The sequence below is a fragment of the Vigna unguiculata genome, chromosome 4, assembly GCF_004118075.2.
Source record: "Vigna unguiculata cultivar IT97K-499-35 chromosome 4, ASM411807v1, whole genome shotgun sequence".
Taxonomy (NCBI): Eukaryota; Viridiplantae; Streptophyta; class Magnoliopsida; order Fabales; family Fabaceae; genus Vigna; species Vigna unguiculata.
Window position 1 is genome coordinate 36,874,418 of NC_040282.1, and position 20,444 is coordinate 36,894,861.

A 20,444-nucleotide genomic window follows, 5' to 3' on the forward strand; every position below is an offset into this window, starting at 1 on the left:
ATCAATGGCATATGCTATGTTGTTAATGGTGACATTATCGATGAATTTATTTGTCGGTAACTGTGTTATATACAACCAAACAAAACCTGCCAATATAATATACACAACCAAATAAAAGGATACATTACATAATTATTGAACTAATAATATTATATAATAAAAACTCCTATATATAATGAAAACTCCTATACAATAAACACTCTTATACAATGAACATGAATGATACAATGAAAGGATTGAATATCTTAACATCGTAAACTCAAGAAGAATGATAGTGTTTTTTTCCCTTTTTTCTAAATAAATGCAATAGTTTGGCTCTTGTTGAACTTCAATAAGCTCAACTCACCTTTCTCCAATAAAGTTCAAAAATAATGACTTATCTTTTAATCTTTTGTAGATCACTAACTACCAAAAGAGGACATAAATTTCTTTGTCCATAAAGATCTCCTGTAGTGCCTTCAACATTCGCTTTCGACCATAGGCAATGTGCACTTTGAACTCAACTTGCACAATTTCTCATTGAGCCTACGTTTCAAATGCTCATTGGCCAATTAGAATTTGCAGAACTTGAGTTCAAAGTGCACATAACACATGCTTTGAAGCAAATGTCAAAAGTACTACAAAGATCTTTACGGACATATGGATTTATGGCCTTTTTGGTAGTTAATAATCTATTAAAGATTAAAATATTTAAACTATAAGTTATGCTTTTTGGACTTCATTGGAAGAATGAGAGGTTAAGTTTATTAAAACTCAAAAAGAGCCAAACTACTACATTTATTTGGAAAAGAGGGAAAAACATTTAATCTTGAATCCTAAGAACTCAAATCATGAGTTCTTAGAATCATCACCATGCAAAGAGGACACATGTATTGAAATCTAAAGTTCAATACAAATTCTTTTCCAAATTAATAAAAGCACAAACTCATGACCTCTCAATATGCACCTAAACAACATGGAATATGTTTTTGGAGTTTTGCTAGTGATCTTACAACAAAAAAAGAACTAAACAAACAGAAGAAACACATATTCAATTTGGTTTTTCATGTTTTCAGCTAGGCAAAGTGTAAAAATTTTAAGGAAAGCATGCAAAGATCAACACAAAATTTACACTACAACATGAAATAGAAAGATAAAAAGATAAGCCTCAATGCGACTATATCAAGCTTTTAAGGCTTGTTTTAGTCCATAGAGTTCTTTTTTTCAATCTGTACACCTTATGCTAAGGGTGGGCAAAAAAATTAATTTACCTAATCTGGTCCAATTTTAAACTGAACCGGTCCACTGTAAAACTACTTTATAGATTCTGCTTTCTACTTTATATCCATTTTTTATTTATTTTTTAGATCAGATTTTTATTTTATTTTTATAGATTTTAAAATATGGAAAATCTAAATTGTAACGTTGGATCAAACTTTTATCCAAACTTATCTGAACTGCATCCTCTATTCCATGATTTCAATTCTCTGAACTCTAAATTTCTTCTCTCTTCTTTTGTTGCGGTTGATTGATTCAAGGTATCTGAATCTCTTCTCTCTTCTCCATTCCAACAACGTTTCTCATTTCTCTTCTGTTTTATCTAGTTTTAAGTTTGATTCATTCATTTGTTTGATTTTTGTTTTAGAAAACAAACGACACTGTTGCGTTTTGATCGACACTGTTACGTTTTAATTGAGATCGATACCAACACTGACGGCAACATTGCTATCCCAGGTTTGTTTTCTCTTCCTTCCTTTCTACACTTTCACAGCTCAAGTTTGGTAGGACAACTTGGTCTAGACAAAACTTACTGGAAATAGGTAGAGCAATACTCTTTGCTTTATAATAAAAAAAATTGAACATTTTTTAAATTGTTATTAAGTTGTGAGTTTGCAAGTGTAATGTACTTTCACCCTGTTCAAGAATAGTAATGAGGCTATGCTAATTTTGGTGCTGTTAGGTTATCTCTATGAGAACGGTATAGACAAGTTTGTAGGAGATTTTGAAGAATGTTATAGGAAGTGTTAGTTTATCCACATATTTGCATTTATCTATGCTGTTTAAATTTTTTCATTGCCCTTTTTCTGCGTATAAAAGTTTTTTTCTTGTGAAGACCATCTGGGTTCTTCCTGCCACTGTCTCTGTACATGAACTGTTTTGTCATATTTTATCATGTGCAGTTTGTTAGATATTTATATACAGTAATGATTTATAAAATATTCTGTATCTAACTGTGTTTAATTTGTTTTACCGCACTCTTCTTTGAGTATAAAAGTTATTTTTCTTGTGAAGGCTATCTGGGTTCTTCTTTCCACTGTCTTATTCCTATCCTTGATCCATTGAAGCCTAATTTGCTTTTTATACGTGAGTGTAAATATATTTTGAAAACTATAAATCAACAAAATGAAAACTAATGTTCTACCTTAGCTATAAACTTCCTCTATCACTCTGAAATGGGTTTCGTTTGAAGCAAACTAAAGTGACAACTATATCCCTTTACCATATTTAATTAACTAGCTCTCCATCTTCAAACCTAGCCCTCACTCTACACTTTAACTCTTCTCCTTTTTTTATAATGCATAGTCTGTAAACTAATATTGTGTTAGGAATCACAATTAACATTTTCTTTATTTGAATTTGGGTTAATGAGTCATGGAAGAGATTTTGAACTTTGTAATCGAATAGGTGTTGGTGCATTCTATTTGAAAAGAATGTTAAAATTGTCATGAACTATAGAGTGTTTTGGATTTGTTATTTTTTAATGTTAGTGATATTGTATGAGGAAGTAATGACTTTATAATCATTTTCATTACCAAAAGATTAAATGACTTTATATGGACAATTATATGATTTTAATTTTTTTTAATGTTAAGAATTTAAATAATATAGTATGTTTAATCTTTAATACTATTAAATTTATAATATTTTTATATTTTTATTATTTTATATATTATTTTACCTTTTTAAAAAATAGTTATGTATTGGATGAAATAATTACTTTATTTTTAAAATAAAAATTTAAAATAAAAATTAAATTTATAAAAAGTTAAGTTTCATTAAAAATGGATTTAGATTCTTAATTGATCCAAATATTTAGATATGGATATCTAAGTTGATCCTAATATTTGGATATAGATTTTAAAATATCCAAATTGTTTTTTAAAAAAAAAATGGATATGGATCAAAATCTAAACAATATATTTAGATTCAAATTGGATATGGAGCGGATATCTAAATATCCAACCCATGCCCACCCCACCTTATGCTCATGTCCAATCTTGATATAGCCAAGGGTTGTGTCATGTCCTGCTATTGGAGAAAACATTTATGACCCTGTATTATTGCTTGTATCATTTGGCCACCAATGCACCTTATACTTGTCAACTTCACCCTTTTCTTTAAGCTTTTTTTTAAACCCACTTTAAACTAATGGTTTTGTGTTCTTTAGGGAGATCAATCAACTCTCAAGTGTAATTTCTTTCAATGGCGTCAATTTTATCATCCATTGCTTTTCGCCACTTTTCAACTTTGTCATCATGCTTCTTCCTTTTCTCATCCGAGATATGGGCGTAAGCGATGCATCTAAAAATCTTGAAATGATCCACATAAGGTTGTCTCCCACTCCAATCCTCTTCCCGTGCTCATGTTTTTAACAGAAAAAGTTGGACTTTTATTAAGCACATGAATGCTCCAATTAATTGCTTCTAGCCAAAAGGTGTTTGGTACTCTTCCTCTTATGAACAAACTTCTCACCATGTCAAGGATGGTTTTGTTTTTCCTCTTCGATACACCATTTTGTTGTGGTCTATATGTTGTTTGAGCTCTATTTAGATACCATGATGTTCATAGTAAGCTTCAAATTCTTTTTGAGCAATATTTTCACCATGATCAGTTCGAAGGGTTTGAATGATCTTTCTTACTTCGTTTTCTACACGAGTCTTGAAGATTTTAAAAATGGAGAAAACTTTTGATTTGTTTTGTAGGAAATAAACCTAAGTTTTCCTAGAAAAATCATTATTGAAGGTAATTAAATAGTTTTTACCTCTAATGGAAGACAATTTTATTGGATCACATATGTCTGAATGCACAAACTCTAAAAAGCTTTTGCTCTCCATGATTTCCCTTTCGAAAATTGATTGTGATGTTGTTTGCCTACAACACATTCTTCACAAATTTTTGAGGGAGGTGTAATTTTGGGAAGTCTAGTGACCATATTTTTCTGTTGGAGTGTTCTTAATCTACCCAAAATTCAGATGGCCATAATGAAAATGCCATAACCATGCAACATCCTTCAATTTTGTTGAAAAACATGTGTGGTTACTAACATGAATATAAAGAGGAAATATTCGATTTCATGTCTTTATGGCTTCAATAATTAGATTTGCCTTTGAATCTTTAATTTTGCGTACTTCATCTTTAAAAAACAATTCATATCCATTTTTGAGCAGTTGGCTAACACTTAGAAGATCTGTTTTCAAATCAGGGACAAAGAAAACATTAAAGATAGCCTCATTGGTGTCATCACCAAGCTTTACTTTATCATGATATGTCGCATTCAAGTTAGTGAATATTGAGTTGTCCCTACTCATATAATTGCTGCAAGTAGGGATGTCAACAAGGCTAGTAGGCTACGAGTAGTACCTTCCCCATACCCTACCCACTGGATAAATATCCGTCTCGTATCCATATTGGGTATATGTTATGCGGGTACCTGCATATTTTTTTAATATCCACGGGTACTCGCAAGTATTTACAAAAAAAAAATAATATTTAGCAACATATTTTAACTATAAATTCAAATAAAAATAGAATGCATAACATTCATAAATTTCAAACAAAGTGCAAATAACCCATTTAAATAGTAGAATGGCAGTTTACAAAGAAATGAAAATTACAATTGATAAAAACAATCGATTCAAAATCAATATGTTAATGTTTCAATCATGTTTTTTTTTTTTAATTTAAATTATAGTATAACGGGTACGGGTATCCAAGGGTACGAATACTATGATATCCGTACCCGTTCCTTTAACATGCAGGTATAAAAAATGTCCGCACCCGTTATCCGCGGATATCCATTTACGATATTCATTTCTTATCCATTGTTTAAGTACCACAAACTTTTACTTGATTCCTTCTCTTCTAGACAAGATATTAGAATGCACACTTCTTCTCTTATGTTTTAGCAAAGTTAGATTTTTCTACATGCTCCTTGGACAACTTGGTCCTGCACTCTAATTTGTAATGGTCATACCAATGACATATAAAACATTCAATGTTAGACTTGTCTGTTGACTTGTAGTTTGTTATGTGATGGCTCCGTCTTCTTCTTCCTTTTTCCTATTGCTGATGCTGATTTTCTCTGTAGTTTTCTTTGCCACAACCTTGACCCCTTCCTCTGCCTTTACCTCTACCCCTTCCTCTACATGTTGAATGAGTGTTGGTAGAAGCCTCCAAAGCTTGCTCTTCTCCTATTGAATTTGAACTTCGGTTCATCTTTTGCTCATGTACTAACAAAGAAATTTTCAATTCATCAAGGGAGAGTGCATCAATATCTTTGGACTCTTCAATTGAACACACAACATAATAAACTATTGGTGTTAGGGATCGCAAAATCTTTTCAACAATGGTGACATATTTCATCTTCTCACCATGGAATCACATCTTGTTCTTTATCTCCATTGTTCTTGCAAAATAGCTAGAAACATATTCACCATCCTTGATTGCTAATGTCTCAAAGTCTCTTCTTAAAGGTTAAAGTTGTGAACACATCACTCTAGCAGACCCTTGGTACTTTTTCTTCAAAGAATCTCAAATGTCCTTGGAAGTTTCTTTGCAAATAACGGTTTCCAAGATGCAGCAATCAATAGCTTGGAAAATATATTTTTTTTGCCTTTAAATCCTTCAGCCTTCTAGCCTCCAAAAATGTTTTATAGGTTCTATCAAAATTGTGCCTTTTGCTGACTCTTGAATTCCAGATTGGCCAATACTCCTTTGATCGAAGAAAGTTCTCCATTAGCATGCTCCGATGGTCATAGTGACCATCAAACCGTAGAATTATTGCTTGCACAAAGTTAGAATTTGTAGACATGATTATGGGAAAGAAATAAATCTTAAACCTCACGTGTCTCACTCACAGGATCGCAACCTACTCTTGATACCACTATTAATGGAATGGCAAATATAAAAGCCTTTTTATAAGCTTATACATAACAAATGGTATAATTACTAATTTGGTCCCCTAACTTTTAGTTTAGTTCAATTTAGTCCCCTTATTATTGGTTGATTCAATTTAGTACCCCAATTATTTAAAAGGGTTCAATTTGATAATCTCCGTTAAGTTAAGTTGAAGTTAACACCGTTTCCGTACATGATACGTGTCAAGTTGTGAATGTTTTTAATGTTTTTTAATTTTTTTCTAAAAATTTATCATCTGCTACATTTCAGGTTACTGTCATGCCACGTGGAAGTTTACCGTCATGACATGTGGTAGTGGTAATAGTTATTTTTCAATTTAGTCCTCTATTTAAATTTTTGGTTCAATTTAGTATCCCTATTTTTTAAAAGATCTAATTTTGTCCTCTCCAATTTGAGACCAAATTAGTAAACAAGCTTAATTACAACTTATATATACATGTTACAATAATTTTTTTTAATATATACATCAAATCACTTTACCTAAATACTCAAATTATTTTATTTTTATATTTTTACCTTTGTAATTTTTTACACTTGTAAAAAATAAAATAATTTGAATATTTAGGTGTAGTGATTTGATGTATAAATTCAAAACAATTATTTTAACATGTATATATGTTATAATTAAACTTATTTACTAATTTGGTCTCAAATTCAAAAGGACAAAATTGAATCATTTTAAAGAATTGAGATACTAAATTGAAACAAAAATTTAAATAGAGGACTAATTGAAAACAATTATTACCTTTACCACGTGTCATGACAATAAACTACCACGTGGCACGACGGTAAATTGCCATGTGGCACGATGGTAACCTGACACGTGACAGTTTATAAATTTTTAGAAAAATAAAATAAAAAAAGGTTAAATTACTCTTTTGGTCCATCTATTTGTCATGAAATTTCAGTTTGGTTCTCAAGTTTTTCTTTGTCTCAATTTGGTCCTCATTTTCTTAAAAATGACTTAATTTGGTCATCACCGTTAGTTTGACCAAACGGTGTTAAAGTTAACGCCACATATGGTTTTTTTGAATTTTTAAATTTTTAAATTTTTTTTTTAAATTTTTAATTTTTTTTTTAATTTTTTACACGTGTCACTTCATAGTTGTGCTATGTGTCAAAATTGTTAATTTTTGACACGTGGTACAATTGTGAAGTAACACGTGTAAAAATTAAAAAAATTTAAACAAAAAAATAAAAAAAGACAATTTTTAATTATTTTAATAAGAGTTAAAGATTATCTAAATAACAGTTTATTTCATGATGTAAAATTTCAATTTATTTTTAAAACTAAATTTTCCTTTTTTATTTTTCTCATCCTTTATTTCCTCCTTTTATTTTCATTTGCTTTTTTGGCACGACTTGTCACTTTTGGTGACTAAGATTTCAGGGTGTATCCATGATCCATATGTTCTTGAAAGAGAAAAATATCAGAAAAACCATCATCTATATCTATCAAATTATTAATTATGAATTTTCTAAATAATAAATAACTAGTTTTCATAAACACGATTTAAAAAATAATACTACACTTTCCACAAATTTCTTATAAACACTTCCATTTATAATACACTAAATCGTTAGAACACATTTATAAACTTTTAGTTTTATCTTAACTTTTCGAAAATTAAACCACCACACACAACACCCTATTTCCTTTTTCTTTTTATGACACCAAAGCATATTCAAAAGATCTTAATATATACCTTGGTGGAAAACCAAGTTTATTCCAATGACCTTTCTATAAGATCAACTTTCTATTAGGCACACAAATTTATCCATAAAACTCAATATTTCATCAACTCATACGTTAAAATTACTCGAATTTTCTTGTTCTTTTACTTTTACTCTAATAATAAAATTTTGAGCAAGACATACCATGATTTCGTCAACTCAAATTTATATTACAGATTATATTTTGAAATGTATTTTATATTTTATATTCTAGAATACACAATTCAAAATACAAAATTTTGTATTCCACAATGTATAATAGCGAGAACAAAACCAAAATTCAATCTCTTTGATGAACATGCGAGACAATGGGTGTTCCAACACTAGATGAGGTGTTGCGATGCGACAGTGAATCTGGGAGTGCAGGTTGAAATGTGTGGAGGTGCAGAAAGAATTTACCAAGAAGGCATAAACACTTATGAGACGACTTCTGCACCTTCATAAATTTCTTCTTTGTATAAAGAAAATTCTCATTTTTGTTCTTTCTATATTGTATAATCTTGTATAATCTGAAAATCAAAAACAACTTTTGAATGGTATAATTCAAAAGTTAATTTTTTTCTTGAAAAAATATTTTTGAATTACATAATTTAAAAACTAAAAATAATTTTGGATTGTATAATCAAAATATTTCTTAATTATATTATTTTATGTCATTTTTTACTTTCAATTTACATAATGAAAAAACGAAAAAAAGCGATATATTTTTTTTATATGGATTACACTCATATTTTTTTTTTCCTTTTCTTAGTTCTTAACTCGATTATTCTCTATGAATATATACTTGGATAAAGAAAGTGATCATACCAAAATTTTACACAAAATATATTTAAAAAACTATTTTATAAATTTTTATTTGTTATTGCATAAAAAATTTAAAATAATATAATAATATGTTTTTCACAATTAATTTTCGAAGAAAAAAAAATGTTATTAATGCATGAAGACATAAATGCAAATAAGTACGACATGGGTGACATTCAGACGCGGAACAAGGTTGTTACATAGGGGAGCCAGGGCTCCCCCAACCATTTCTACTTTTGCTTTTTTGTTATTTAAAAAATAATATTTATATATTATTATTTTATTTATATTAATTGATTTTTATTTTATTTTATTTTATATATTTTAAAAAAATATATTTATATACTGTTATTTTATTTATATATTATTACTTTATTTGTATATTATTATCTTATTTATATTAATTTAGTTTGGATTTTTTTTTAAATTTAAAAATCATATTTTTTTTCTCTATTATAATTTTTTATATTATTTTATTTGGTTTTTTTCTTCCATGTTTCCATTTCTTTCTTTCATTTTATTTCCATCTCAAATTTCACTATCATTTCTAAATTATTTTTAAAATCAAATTGTACTATGATAAGATTGAAAAGTTAATGAATATTTTGAATAAAAAATATGTAAGAAATTACTTTTTTTTAATTAAAAAAAATAATTTATATATAACAAATATAATTTGGTCCCCTAAAATTTTTGGTCAAGTTTCGTCACTCATGACATTTGAGAAGATGAAGGTAGTGCATTATGTAAAAAAGACAACGTATGATTGGGTTTTTGTCTACAGCTTCTCTCCCTCCCGATTCCACCAATAATAAACGAGATAAATGAATTTTAGAAAAGTTGTTAAAATAATTTTTATTTTATTTTCATCATAAATATATTTTCTAATATTACTCATATTATTGTTATCGTTAAAATAATAATCCATTATTGTTACTAATTTATAATTATTATTGTTATATAATAATTATAGAAATATGAAATATGAACTAGTTGGTTCAGTTTCATACAGGAGAAACAATTTTAAAATACTCACAAACTTTTCCCAATGGTTTTTACGGCATAGATATATCTTACAATAATTTTGTTATGTAAACGACGGCTTTGCAATAACATTTAAATACATATATGTAATAAATCCACCATTACACAACCCATCAAACTTTAAGTTTGAACAACACAGTATTTTCTTACAAATTACAACATGTTTATTAACAGAACTACATTTTATTTACTAAAATGGTATTCCTTATTTACCATTGTCTCTGTTCATTTTTGGTTAGTTAAATTCATGCTAAAATCCCATAGCTTCTTAGCCAAATCCATGTCCCTTCCATCCAAGGATGTTTCTGAAACATTATTATCTGCAAAATACTTGCCACTGATTCCACTCACTTGTGGGTGCAATGCTAAATAGCATGTTGTTGATGCTCCCTATCGTCGTGTAATTAAGACATAAAATAGTAAGACAAAACTATAGTTATTCAACAGTAAGAGTTAAATATGTTAAACTTTTAAGTAACAAAAAAATAATAATCTATTTTCATGGTGATTCAACTTACTTGCTGCACATTTTTCAACACAAATCGCTCTAGGCAACGAATTACAAATGGACCTAGAATATTCTTTATACCTGCATAAACCATACAAAGATGGCTATAAAACTCAACGTGTCATCTTATAGAACACTATAAATTTTTTTTTATTAGTGATTGATTTTAATAATAAAAATAATTAGTTATTATAGTGACCAGTGTAAATACTAATTTATAAGTTAAAAATTATTATTAACTAAAATAATTTTTAAATTAGTCATTATAATGAATTGATTTCTAAATTGATCACTAATATTAACTATCAAGGTTTTAGCCACAACAAAAAATTGATCTCGAAATTTGTATTTAAATTGATTACTAATGGAACAAATTTAGAAACTATTTCTTTTGGTAGCTAAACCTTTGGTAACTAATGTTAGTAATCAATTTAGAGACTAATTCACTATAATGACTACTAATTTAGAGACCAATTTAGAAATTATTTTAATTACCAATAATTTTAATTTATAAATTGGTTACTGACTATTTTTTTTTCTTAAAATTGATCATTAACAAGAGATTTTCTTGTGATGAAAAATATATACTTGGAATAAAAAGAAAATACTTTACCTATACGTTGATGTTGAATATATAATTATAAAGACATGTAAGTTTGAATTGAGTAGGTAGAACAACTAATAAATTGAACACAATTATTGTCAATTTTCAAGCAACGTTAATGTTTATGTACAAAATATAAGATTAATGCCAAAACTGTATGTATTGAAACTTTTGGAAGATACTTCAAAGTAGAAGATTGTGTAGATTAATTGTTTAGCAGTTTAGACACGGTTATTTAAATTATTTTTATGTAGACTGTAAATTTATATAAATATATTAATTAATTACCTGTCAGCAATCGATTGTGAAGATATATATTTGTGGTAATAAATCCTGGATGAAGAGAATTCGCAGTAATATCTACTCCATCTTCCTGGTCAATTTTAATATTGAACAAAAGTATCATATAAATATCACAGACAACTATTTAATGCATTGTTATATCTTAATTTTGAAAAGTTACATCATAAACAAGAAAAACAACCTTTTATATGCTTTCATTTATTGTCCTAACTATTTCCTATACAAATCTCCTAAATCGAAAATAATGTGTTATTAGGTGCTATTTTTATTGATAAAATAAAAATAAATATTTTTGTCAAATAAAAAGAAGATGAGAAAATTAAGCTTTTTAGGTTAGAAGTTAAGACTTAAAACTTTTGTAACTGCTGAATGGGATTCTCTGTATCAGCAATGTTCACCAGGTTGTCTTAAACGAGAAACTATGAATAGGGATGTCAATGGGCGGATAGGATACATGTAGTAGTTCCTACGTATCCTATCTATTGGATAAATATTCGTCTCGTACTCGTTTCCATATCTGTCGGATATCCATTATGCGGGTATCCACATAATTTTTTAATATCTACGGATATTTACGGGTACCCGCACCGTATTTATAACCAAATAAAAATACATATTTAACAACATATTTTAATTGTAAATTCAAATAAAATGCAATACATAACATTCATAAATTTTAAACAAAGTCTAAATAATTCATTTAAATAGTGTTGAATGACAATTTACAAAGAAATTAATTCTTTTTAAAACTAATTGATAAAAAAATAACTCATTCAAAATCAATGTCTTAATATTTTAATCATGTATTTTTTTTAATTTAAATTAGAGTATAGTGGGTACAGGTGTCCATACGTACGGATACTATATTACCCGTATCTGCCCCATTAACACGCGGGTATTAAAAATACCTGTACCTGTTACCCACGGATATCCATTTACAATATCCATCTTCTACCCGTTACGGGTTTTATCCGCGGATACCCGCAGATACGGATTTTTTTGACATCTCTAACTATGAACAGTGGAAGCAACAACTTGGTAGCATTAATGAACAAACCACACACATTAGGAGAGAAATTAATGAGAAATAAATGGAGAGTACAAATGTAAGACCCGCAAAATTTAATTAATTAAATTAGTAATTAATTAATAAATGCAGGAGGCTAGTGCATTTATGACATTAAATTATGTTATATGTAATGTGGAAAAGTGCTAGTTCATGTAGTTGAGAATACTTTGGTTTGTGTGAGAGGACTTAGGTTTGAGTCATATGTATGCTAATTATGTGTAGTTTTTATTATTATTGTTTTAATGGTATGTTGCGCCACATATTGTATGAGATAATGATTGAATTGTGTGTGGTAGCAAGAAACATAAGTTGGTTTGGTGGTTAGCTTTGACTTGGCATTGGGAAGGTCATGGGTTCAAACCTTGGTGAGTCAAATTTAACTATTTTTGGCTTAAACTTTAGTTGTGGGCTGAATATGAATAGGTGGAGAAACCTATCAGAAAGTGGGTAGCTAAAGGGCTGAGAAACAATCAAGTCATAGCCTTGAAAAGCAATAAAACCCCAAATTAAATCATATTCACGTTTTTTTTTTAAATTACTAAGTATTAAGACCTATAAAAGGCACTTTTTGAGAGGAGAATAGGGTTTGGAAAGTTGTTTTTCTGAGAGCTCTAGAGAGAGGACGAAAATTGGAGTGAAAGGAGAGTTAGGAGTGAAGTATTGAGGGTAATTGAAGTGGTGGATTAAGGCAAGCTTTGGTGATCAAAGGAAATTTCCCAATTTCACAAGTTAAGCAAGGGATTTTTAGGTTAGGGGAGTTGAACCTGAATTCTCGTTTTTAACTATCGTATGCTAGTGATTCTGATAGGTTTTGTACTCTGAATTTCGTGCTGCACATGAGTGAATTTGGGGTTATGGGTTTTGGGGACTATTTCATTGAAATTGACCTAAATGCATGTATATAATGGGTTTGTATTCGGGTTATTATGTGATTATGCAAAGTTGGGTTGTTGGGGCATAACTTCGTGTCCAATTATGTTCATATGCCTATCTGAGTTGTGCTGATTGAATTGGTATGTTTGTATTGTGATTTGAGTCCCTGGTGCAATGTTGTACGCGTGAATCAGTGCCAGAACCTGCAATTTTCGCTCAGGCGAGACATGCAGGGACTCATAAACATCTCTATGCTCGAGCAGTTCGCTCAGGCGAGGTGATTTGGGTTTTGGGTGACAGACCAACTCGCTTAGGCGAGGGTGACTCACCCAAGCGAGAATCCGTGGGTGTCTCGAGTGCATTGGTTGCGTAGCTTGTGTAGGCGAGGTTTGTTTCTTAGGCAAAATCGCATCTCGCTCAGGCGAGAGACTCTCGCTTGAACGAGAGTTCGAAGAGCTTTCTGATGGGAGTTCACTTGCAGCCCAAGCGAGAGAGGTGAGTTTTGGGCGAAACGTGATCTCGCCCAGGCGAGTGTGACTCGCCTAAGCGAGGGTTCGTGGTTGGTTTTGTGTATGGAGCTCGCCCAGGCGAGGTAACCTAGCCTAAGCGAGGTGAACTGGAATGCTTAGGCGAAAGTTGAATGTTTAAGCCCAGAGATGGACGGATGATAGGTTTAGAAGCAATAAATTGTAGTATTGAATTAATCGAAGTTTGAATGGTGATGTGTGATCTATAAGGCTTCTAAGATATCTAGATGGTGAGCTTGCTGGTGTTCCCTAGGTTGTGGCCCGAAACGTATCCTTGAGTTGTGGTTCAGGATAGGGGTTAAGCACGTGGCATTCTATGGGTTGTGGCCCGGAATGACTTCCCTTGAGTTGTGGCTCGGGATAGCGGATGAACATGAGAGACCTAGAGTTGTAGATTGGGTTGGCGAGTGTGCCGGTGTGAGTGTGTTGGTTGTGGCCAGTACGGATGGGTCCAAATGGATTGCCCTCCTTAGTGGTTGCTGACGAGTTTGGTAGTCCTGAGACATTACGGACTATGTTCGTATTTGGGAACTCCACCTGGCGTTACGGTGTGTGATGTACGCAGTACACGTGAGCAGGTGATGATGCAGGTGGAGCTGGTGAGGCTTAGCTGCGGAGAGGGGCTGATTATGTTTTGTCACTCTATTTTAACATATGATGTAAAGGCTCATGGCCTACTTGACTAAACTCCCATTTTTGTATGTATAGACTTATTAGTGATTTTTAATAAAGTTTTACTTTTCCCGTGTTTTGGAAAATGAGGTGTTATTAATAAATGAGTTTTTACATAAAGGATGCTGATGTATTATTTCTTTTTTTTATTTAATTAAATTCGTAATATCCGGACGGGATGTTACAACAAAGGCTTATAGAGGAAATATGAAATAAAAGGAAATGTTTCGGGTACAGAGTTATTGTAGAGTGTGGTTGGAGAGCAAATGAGGTCATAGATGAGAGAAATAAGAAAGGTTTTTTCTTTTTAAGATTGACTTTGAGAAAACATGATTTAGTGGATTGGAAGGTCTTCCAATGTTAAGTTGGTTGGGATGATGATAGTTAGATCATCACCACATTCGAGATATTGTCTCATTGAAATTTCTATCACAATTTTATTCTTAAAAGATGTCTCGGATGTACGAAGAAGGAATATATATTTAAAATTTCTGTTGGTCTTGTTGAAGATCTCACATCACTAGAGATAAGGTAAGTTTACGGTATATAAGTAGGTGCAAATCTTATCTTTCAAATTAGTTTTGTAAGGTTAAGCTAGACTTAAAATCCACTTCTTAACATAATATCAAGCCATGAGTGTGAGTCTATACTAGAGATTTGTTATTTGTTGGGTCTAATATGTCTCTGTTCTTGGAAGATTTGTTGTTTGTCTGACCTATCGTGTCATCTGCTATCAGGCCGTTGTCGGACAATCCTATAGTGATTAGTCTCACGTTTGAAATGTATATTTCTAGACATGAGAGGATGTATTAAAAATCCCACATTAGCTAAAGATAAAGCAAATAGTATATAAATTGATATAAATCTCATCTTATAAGTCAATTTTGTGAATTTGAGTTGAACTTGACATTCATTTCTTTTAATAGGCCTTGAACTTTTAAAAGAGGTGAAACTATTGACTATAATAGAAGAGAAGGTAGAGGATCTAACAACTTTTGATGAAGTGTTTCTAAGAAATTAATGAAGATGGTAACTACAATTAAGAGGAACAACCCTATGGTTCAGAAACTCAGTTTCCAAGTATGGAGTTGGAGAACCATGTTAGTTGGTATTTATTTACTTCTAAAAGCAATATTGCTGATAAAGAAAAACTATAGACAACAACATTGTTTCATTAATTATGGTTAAAAGAACTTATGAATTAAACAAAATAATGAAAAGTTGAGTGTGGTAGAACCTTGAAACGTCTTGCAAGTTCATTGGCATGTAAAATGTTAGAAAGCTTTGATTGTCCATATGCACGCCACTTGTTGTAACTGTAACAATATTTCATTAACAATTAATTTTAGTGATAAAAATTGTTAATTATTATAGTGACTAATTTATATATTAATATACAAAATAAAAAATTATTTTTTTTATCAAGACCTACTAAAAGTGATTAATCAACATTTCACATAATTTGAACTTATCATATAATCATATAATATAGTTATAAAAAAAATGCTTATTAATTCAAAGGGTTTTGTCACCATGTTTGTGAAAAAGAAGAAAAGCTTAAGAGAACTTTAATGTGTTTTAGGTTTCAACTTTAGGGCTCACTCTCAAAATAACATTGTGTTTGAGAAGAAAAGGAATATTTGAGAGGATTTTAATGAGGGAGGGTTTAACTTTCTCATAGTAGCATTAATCAACCTAACTAGTTACTAACTAACAAAAATATCTCTTACAAAACTATTATTATATGAGAATGATTAACACAAGTTAATCTACTTGCATAGATTTTGAACTACCTTGATGGATCATTAAGTTTGTCAAAAAGGATTCCTTTAGGATAAGTAAACCTATGACCCATGGAGGAGACATTAACAATTCTTCCTTGTATCTTACTTTCTCTTGCGGTTTTCTTCATATTATCCAACAACAGACTTGTCAGAAGAAAATGACCTGTCAAATTATGTTCCACAAAATGCAAACAATGAGATTAATTTCAAAATTTCTCTAAATTTATAGAAATAACAAAGTTTATTCACATGTTATGCCAAATCTTAAGTGTAAAATTAGATAAATTGAGAATACCTAAATAATTTATAGCAAATTGAAGTTCAATGTTATCCTTGGATAGCATGAAAGGGGATGCAAAAATCCCTGCATTGTTTCTTAGAATTTTTAAGAAAAAAGAACAAAAATTAGAAAGAATTATTTATTACGTAGTGAAATAGTAAATTAGAAAGTTGAATGATCTTACATCAAAATATTCAATGGAAGAGAAGTTGAATTAAACTCATCTGCAAAATGATGAACAGAGGCCATGGAACTTAGGTCTAACTTCATCACATCAACTTTAGCAGTGGGAATTTGCTTAAGAATCGATTCCTTCACATTATATGCATCAATCATTTCAATCACTCCCATAATCACATGAACACCACGCAATGCAAGAACACGAGCTGTCTCTGCACCTATACCACTTGATGCACCTATTGTTTTATACAATGATAATCAATAAAATTTTCGCTACAACATTCTCATCACGTTAGTGGGAGCATAGTGATACTATTGGAAAAATAATAATAAATTATGACTTATTATGTCAGGATTATTACCATAATTGTTAAGTTAGATTTATTATGATAGATATACTAAACCCTGGTATAATAAGTTCAACATGTCAAATATTTTTTTATGTTATAAAAAATCATATTTTTTATATCATCTACAACTATGATATCTATAACCGATATAATAAGTATCGCGTACAATTGTGTAAGAACAACTTGATGTAATGTAAGAACAACTTGATGCGCGTGGTTTGTAACAATGTAATCGATCTACTTAATATAAGGTATAATGTTACTTTTAGGAGAAAAACTAAATACTCACAAATTTTATTTTATACAATATGTGAAGAAAAAGAAAATAGTATATATACGTGGACTTGAACCACGCATACGAAATTATTATTATATTTTATATGTATTTTCGTGGGTTAAGTCGACGATAAATAAGCAACAAATGTTCATTTCAATTTAACTAACGCAAATACTTTGTATTTAGAGAATGAGTGTGTTGTCATCACTGAACTGACGCCTTCGTCCTTTTTTCGTCAATTTTACACTGCTGATGTCATTTTTTGCCGACGAAAATAACATACATTCTTGTAATGATATTTGTTCATTAAGCTGACTTTGGTTTTTTTTTTTCTTTAAATAGAACAATTGTTATTTGATGGAATAAAAAAATTTAATTATAAAGAAAACTGGTTATAAAATCCTTTTATAAAATAAAAGTTAAACACTAACTTTATCACGACATTATCTTTTTATTGATAGTGGTTTTTTATAAGAATTAATGATAAAACATTAGATACATCTCTTCACTTTTTTATTATCACAAAAAAAATTATTATGATAATAATTATTGTAATGAAAAATATTAATAATTTATACAGAAAAAATGATTTTATTCTACATATTTTTTTATTATATAGATAGATTTATTTTTCTTATAAAAATAATTACTCAAAAAATAAGATTAAAAATAATTGTATACGCAAAAGAAAAAAAGATTCCTTAATTATTATCGGTACAGATAATAAACTGGAACTGGTCATCTGTGGTCAACCTACCCCACACATCTGTCCGTATTAATTTTATTTTTAAGCTTTTTAGTGATAAATTAAATATAATTAAATACTTCTATTTATTGCTTTATTGATAATATATATTTATAAGTGTGATTTTAAATTTTATTTCATTTTAATATTTTTTATAATATATTTCTTTATTTACTTATGAAAATAATAAATTTTTAATTTTTAAGTTTTTATTTAATACTTATATTTGAAAAAATATCATAACTTTTACAAGATATTTAAATTTGTAAATTACAATTTTACGAAAACTGTTTATTTTTAAATTTTTGCACTCCACGAACATGTAATTAGACACGAAAGATCGGACATATTAATGATATTATCTATGTAATTCTGCAACACCATTACATAATAATTCTATGTTTTCAAAGGATAAATCTATAACAGACTCCAAAATAGATTATATTTTCAATGTGGTATTCTTCAATTCAATTCTCCGAGATACTTTTAAGGACAAATCTATAATGAATTTCAGATTCTAAAATGGATAATATTTTTAATGTGATAATTAATTCTACAGTTTGAATTAACACTTTTCCTTAACGAAATGATAGTTTCTCTTAATTTTTTTACCATTAAAGGACTGTGAACTCTTACCAGAAACTTAAATTTCAATGTTTAGATTGCAGAGACAATTCTGATATTTCATATATATGTTTATTAGAATCAAATTCCTCTATTTATATATTTTATAAGATTATAATGTTTTCTTTACCTCAATGAAAATGTGATGAGTCTTGAACAGAAAAAGAAGAAGATTGAGAAAGAGAAAGAGAAAAAGAGTGACCTGTGACAATTGCAGTGAGAGAAGTAGAATGGATTCCAAGAGTAACTTCTTCTGCAGTGGAAGATGATGAAAACCCAGAATCTCCTTTTCTAATGAATGCCCACATCTTTCTTTTTTGTATCAGACTCTCTACTTCTATATCTTCTGTATTATTGCAGAAATGCAGTAGCAGCTGATATAAATTGTGTGTGCAGTAACACACCTACACAAATCATAAATGTAGGTGTTAGACAGCAATTTGGTTACATGGTCCCTCAAACTACCATTTTTGTCAAGTTGGTGAAAAAAAAATCACGACCCCACAATTAGGGGTTCCAATATGGGTATGGCCGTCCAATCGGTCTTCAGGCCGTAAAAATAACGCCAGACGTGTAAGATCCGTGCAATTTAATTAATTAAATAAATAATTAATTAATAAATGCGGGAGGGTAGTGCATTTATGACATTTAATTTTGTTTTGTATGATGTGAAAAAGTGCTAGTTCATATGGTTGAGAGTACTTTGATTATGTGCGAGGACTTGGGTTTGAGTCCTATGTATGTCAATTGTGTGTTGTGTATGAGATAATGCTTGAATTGTGTGTATTAGCAAGAAATATAAATTGGCTTGGTGATTTAGCTTTGACTTGGTATTGAAAAGGTCATGGGTTCAAACCTTTGTGAGTCAAATATAAGTCTGTGTGTGCGCGAAACAGTAGGTCATTTCGCTTAGGCGAGTATGCCTCGCCCAAGCGAGAATTCGTGTGCATTTGTGTGGTTTGATTGAACAACTCGCGCAGGCGAGGTTGATTGTGGTTTTGAGCGGGAGTACGTCTCGTCCATAGATCTCGAGGGGAGGTATGGGACGGTGTGTGATCCGTAGCATGGTTTCCGCACGTGCTCTATCGGTTGTGGCAGCAAGGCATCTTGAGATACTCAATAGAAGATGTAGAACACTGCTAACATGGTTGTGGCCATGTGAAGAACTAGAACGTGGTTCCCTTTTGTGGCCATGCAGTATAAAGAAGGAGTTGTGTTATTGTTATATTATTTGTATTGATTTTACATGTATATGTATGGTTGGTATATTTTGTATGTTTCAACTGTTAGCTCACCCTATCTGCTTGTGTTTGGCGATGATCGTGTATGCGGTATACGTGAGCAGGTGATGATGCAGGTGGAGCTGGTGAGACTTAGCTGCGGAGAGGGGATGATTAGGGGAATTTTTATGTTCACGTTTTTATTATTCTATTTAGAATACAATGTAAAGGCTCATGGCCTATTTGACTAAACTCACAGTTTTGTATTTATGGACTTATTAGAAATTTAATGAAGTTTTACATTTCCTGTGTTTTGGGAAACAAGGTATTATTATTAAATGAGATTTTAATAAATGATGTTGACGTATTATTTCTATTTTGTTTTATTAAATTCGTAATATTTGGACGGGATGTTACAAGATGGGTCAGGATAGTGAACTTGCAGACCCGCAAAAGAAATTTGCACCTATATATATTAGTTACTGTTTTTTGGACTATGCATTAACATTATAACTTTTTGTATAACTAAAAAAGACAAGTATTATGTATTTTTTAACGTGGTTAAATTTGAAGAATACATCATATATGTCAATGTACAAACATGAATATAATGAAAATGTTGAATTATCAATTTATCATCCAACTCCTCAAAGTCTTTACTGCTTAATT

The 20,444-nt window shown here is 30.2% G+C and overlaps 1 protein-coding gene across 1 annotated transcript; it reads right to left on the bottom strand.

Moving 5' to 3' along the window:
• Positions 1 to 9,846: 9,846 nt before the first annotated feature.
• LOC114181553 (short-chain dehydrogenase TIC 32, chloroplastic-like) lies at positions 9,847 to 18,959 on the bottom strand. Its single transcript, XM_028068032.1, has 8 exons — positions 18,758 to 18,959; positions 16,564 to 16,795; positions 16,395 to 16,474; positions 16,109 to 16,262; positions 15,553 to 15,631; positions 11,160 to 11,244; positions 10,278 to 10,348; positions 9,847 to 10,149 (listed from the first exon to the last, which is right to left on the bottom strand). Exons 1-8 carry the CDS (start codon positions 18,861 to 18,863, stop codon positions 9,985 to 9,987), a joined length of 972 nt encoding a protein of 323 aa, XP_027923833.1. The 5' UTR covers positions 18,864 to 18,959; the 3' UTR covers positions 9,847 to 9,984.
• Between the last annotated feature and the right edge of the window lie 1,485 nt (positions 18,960 to 20,444).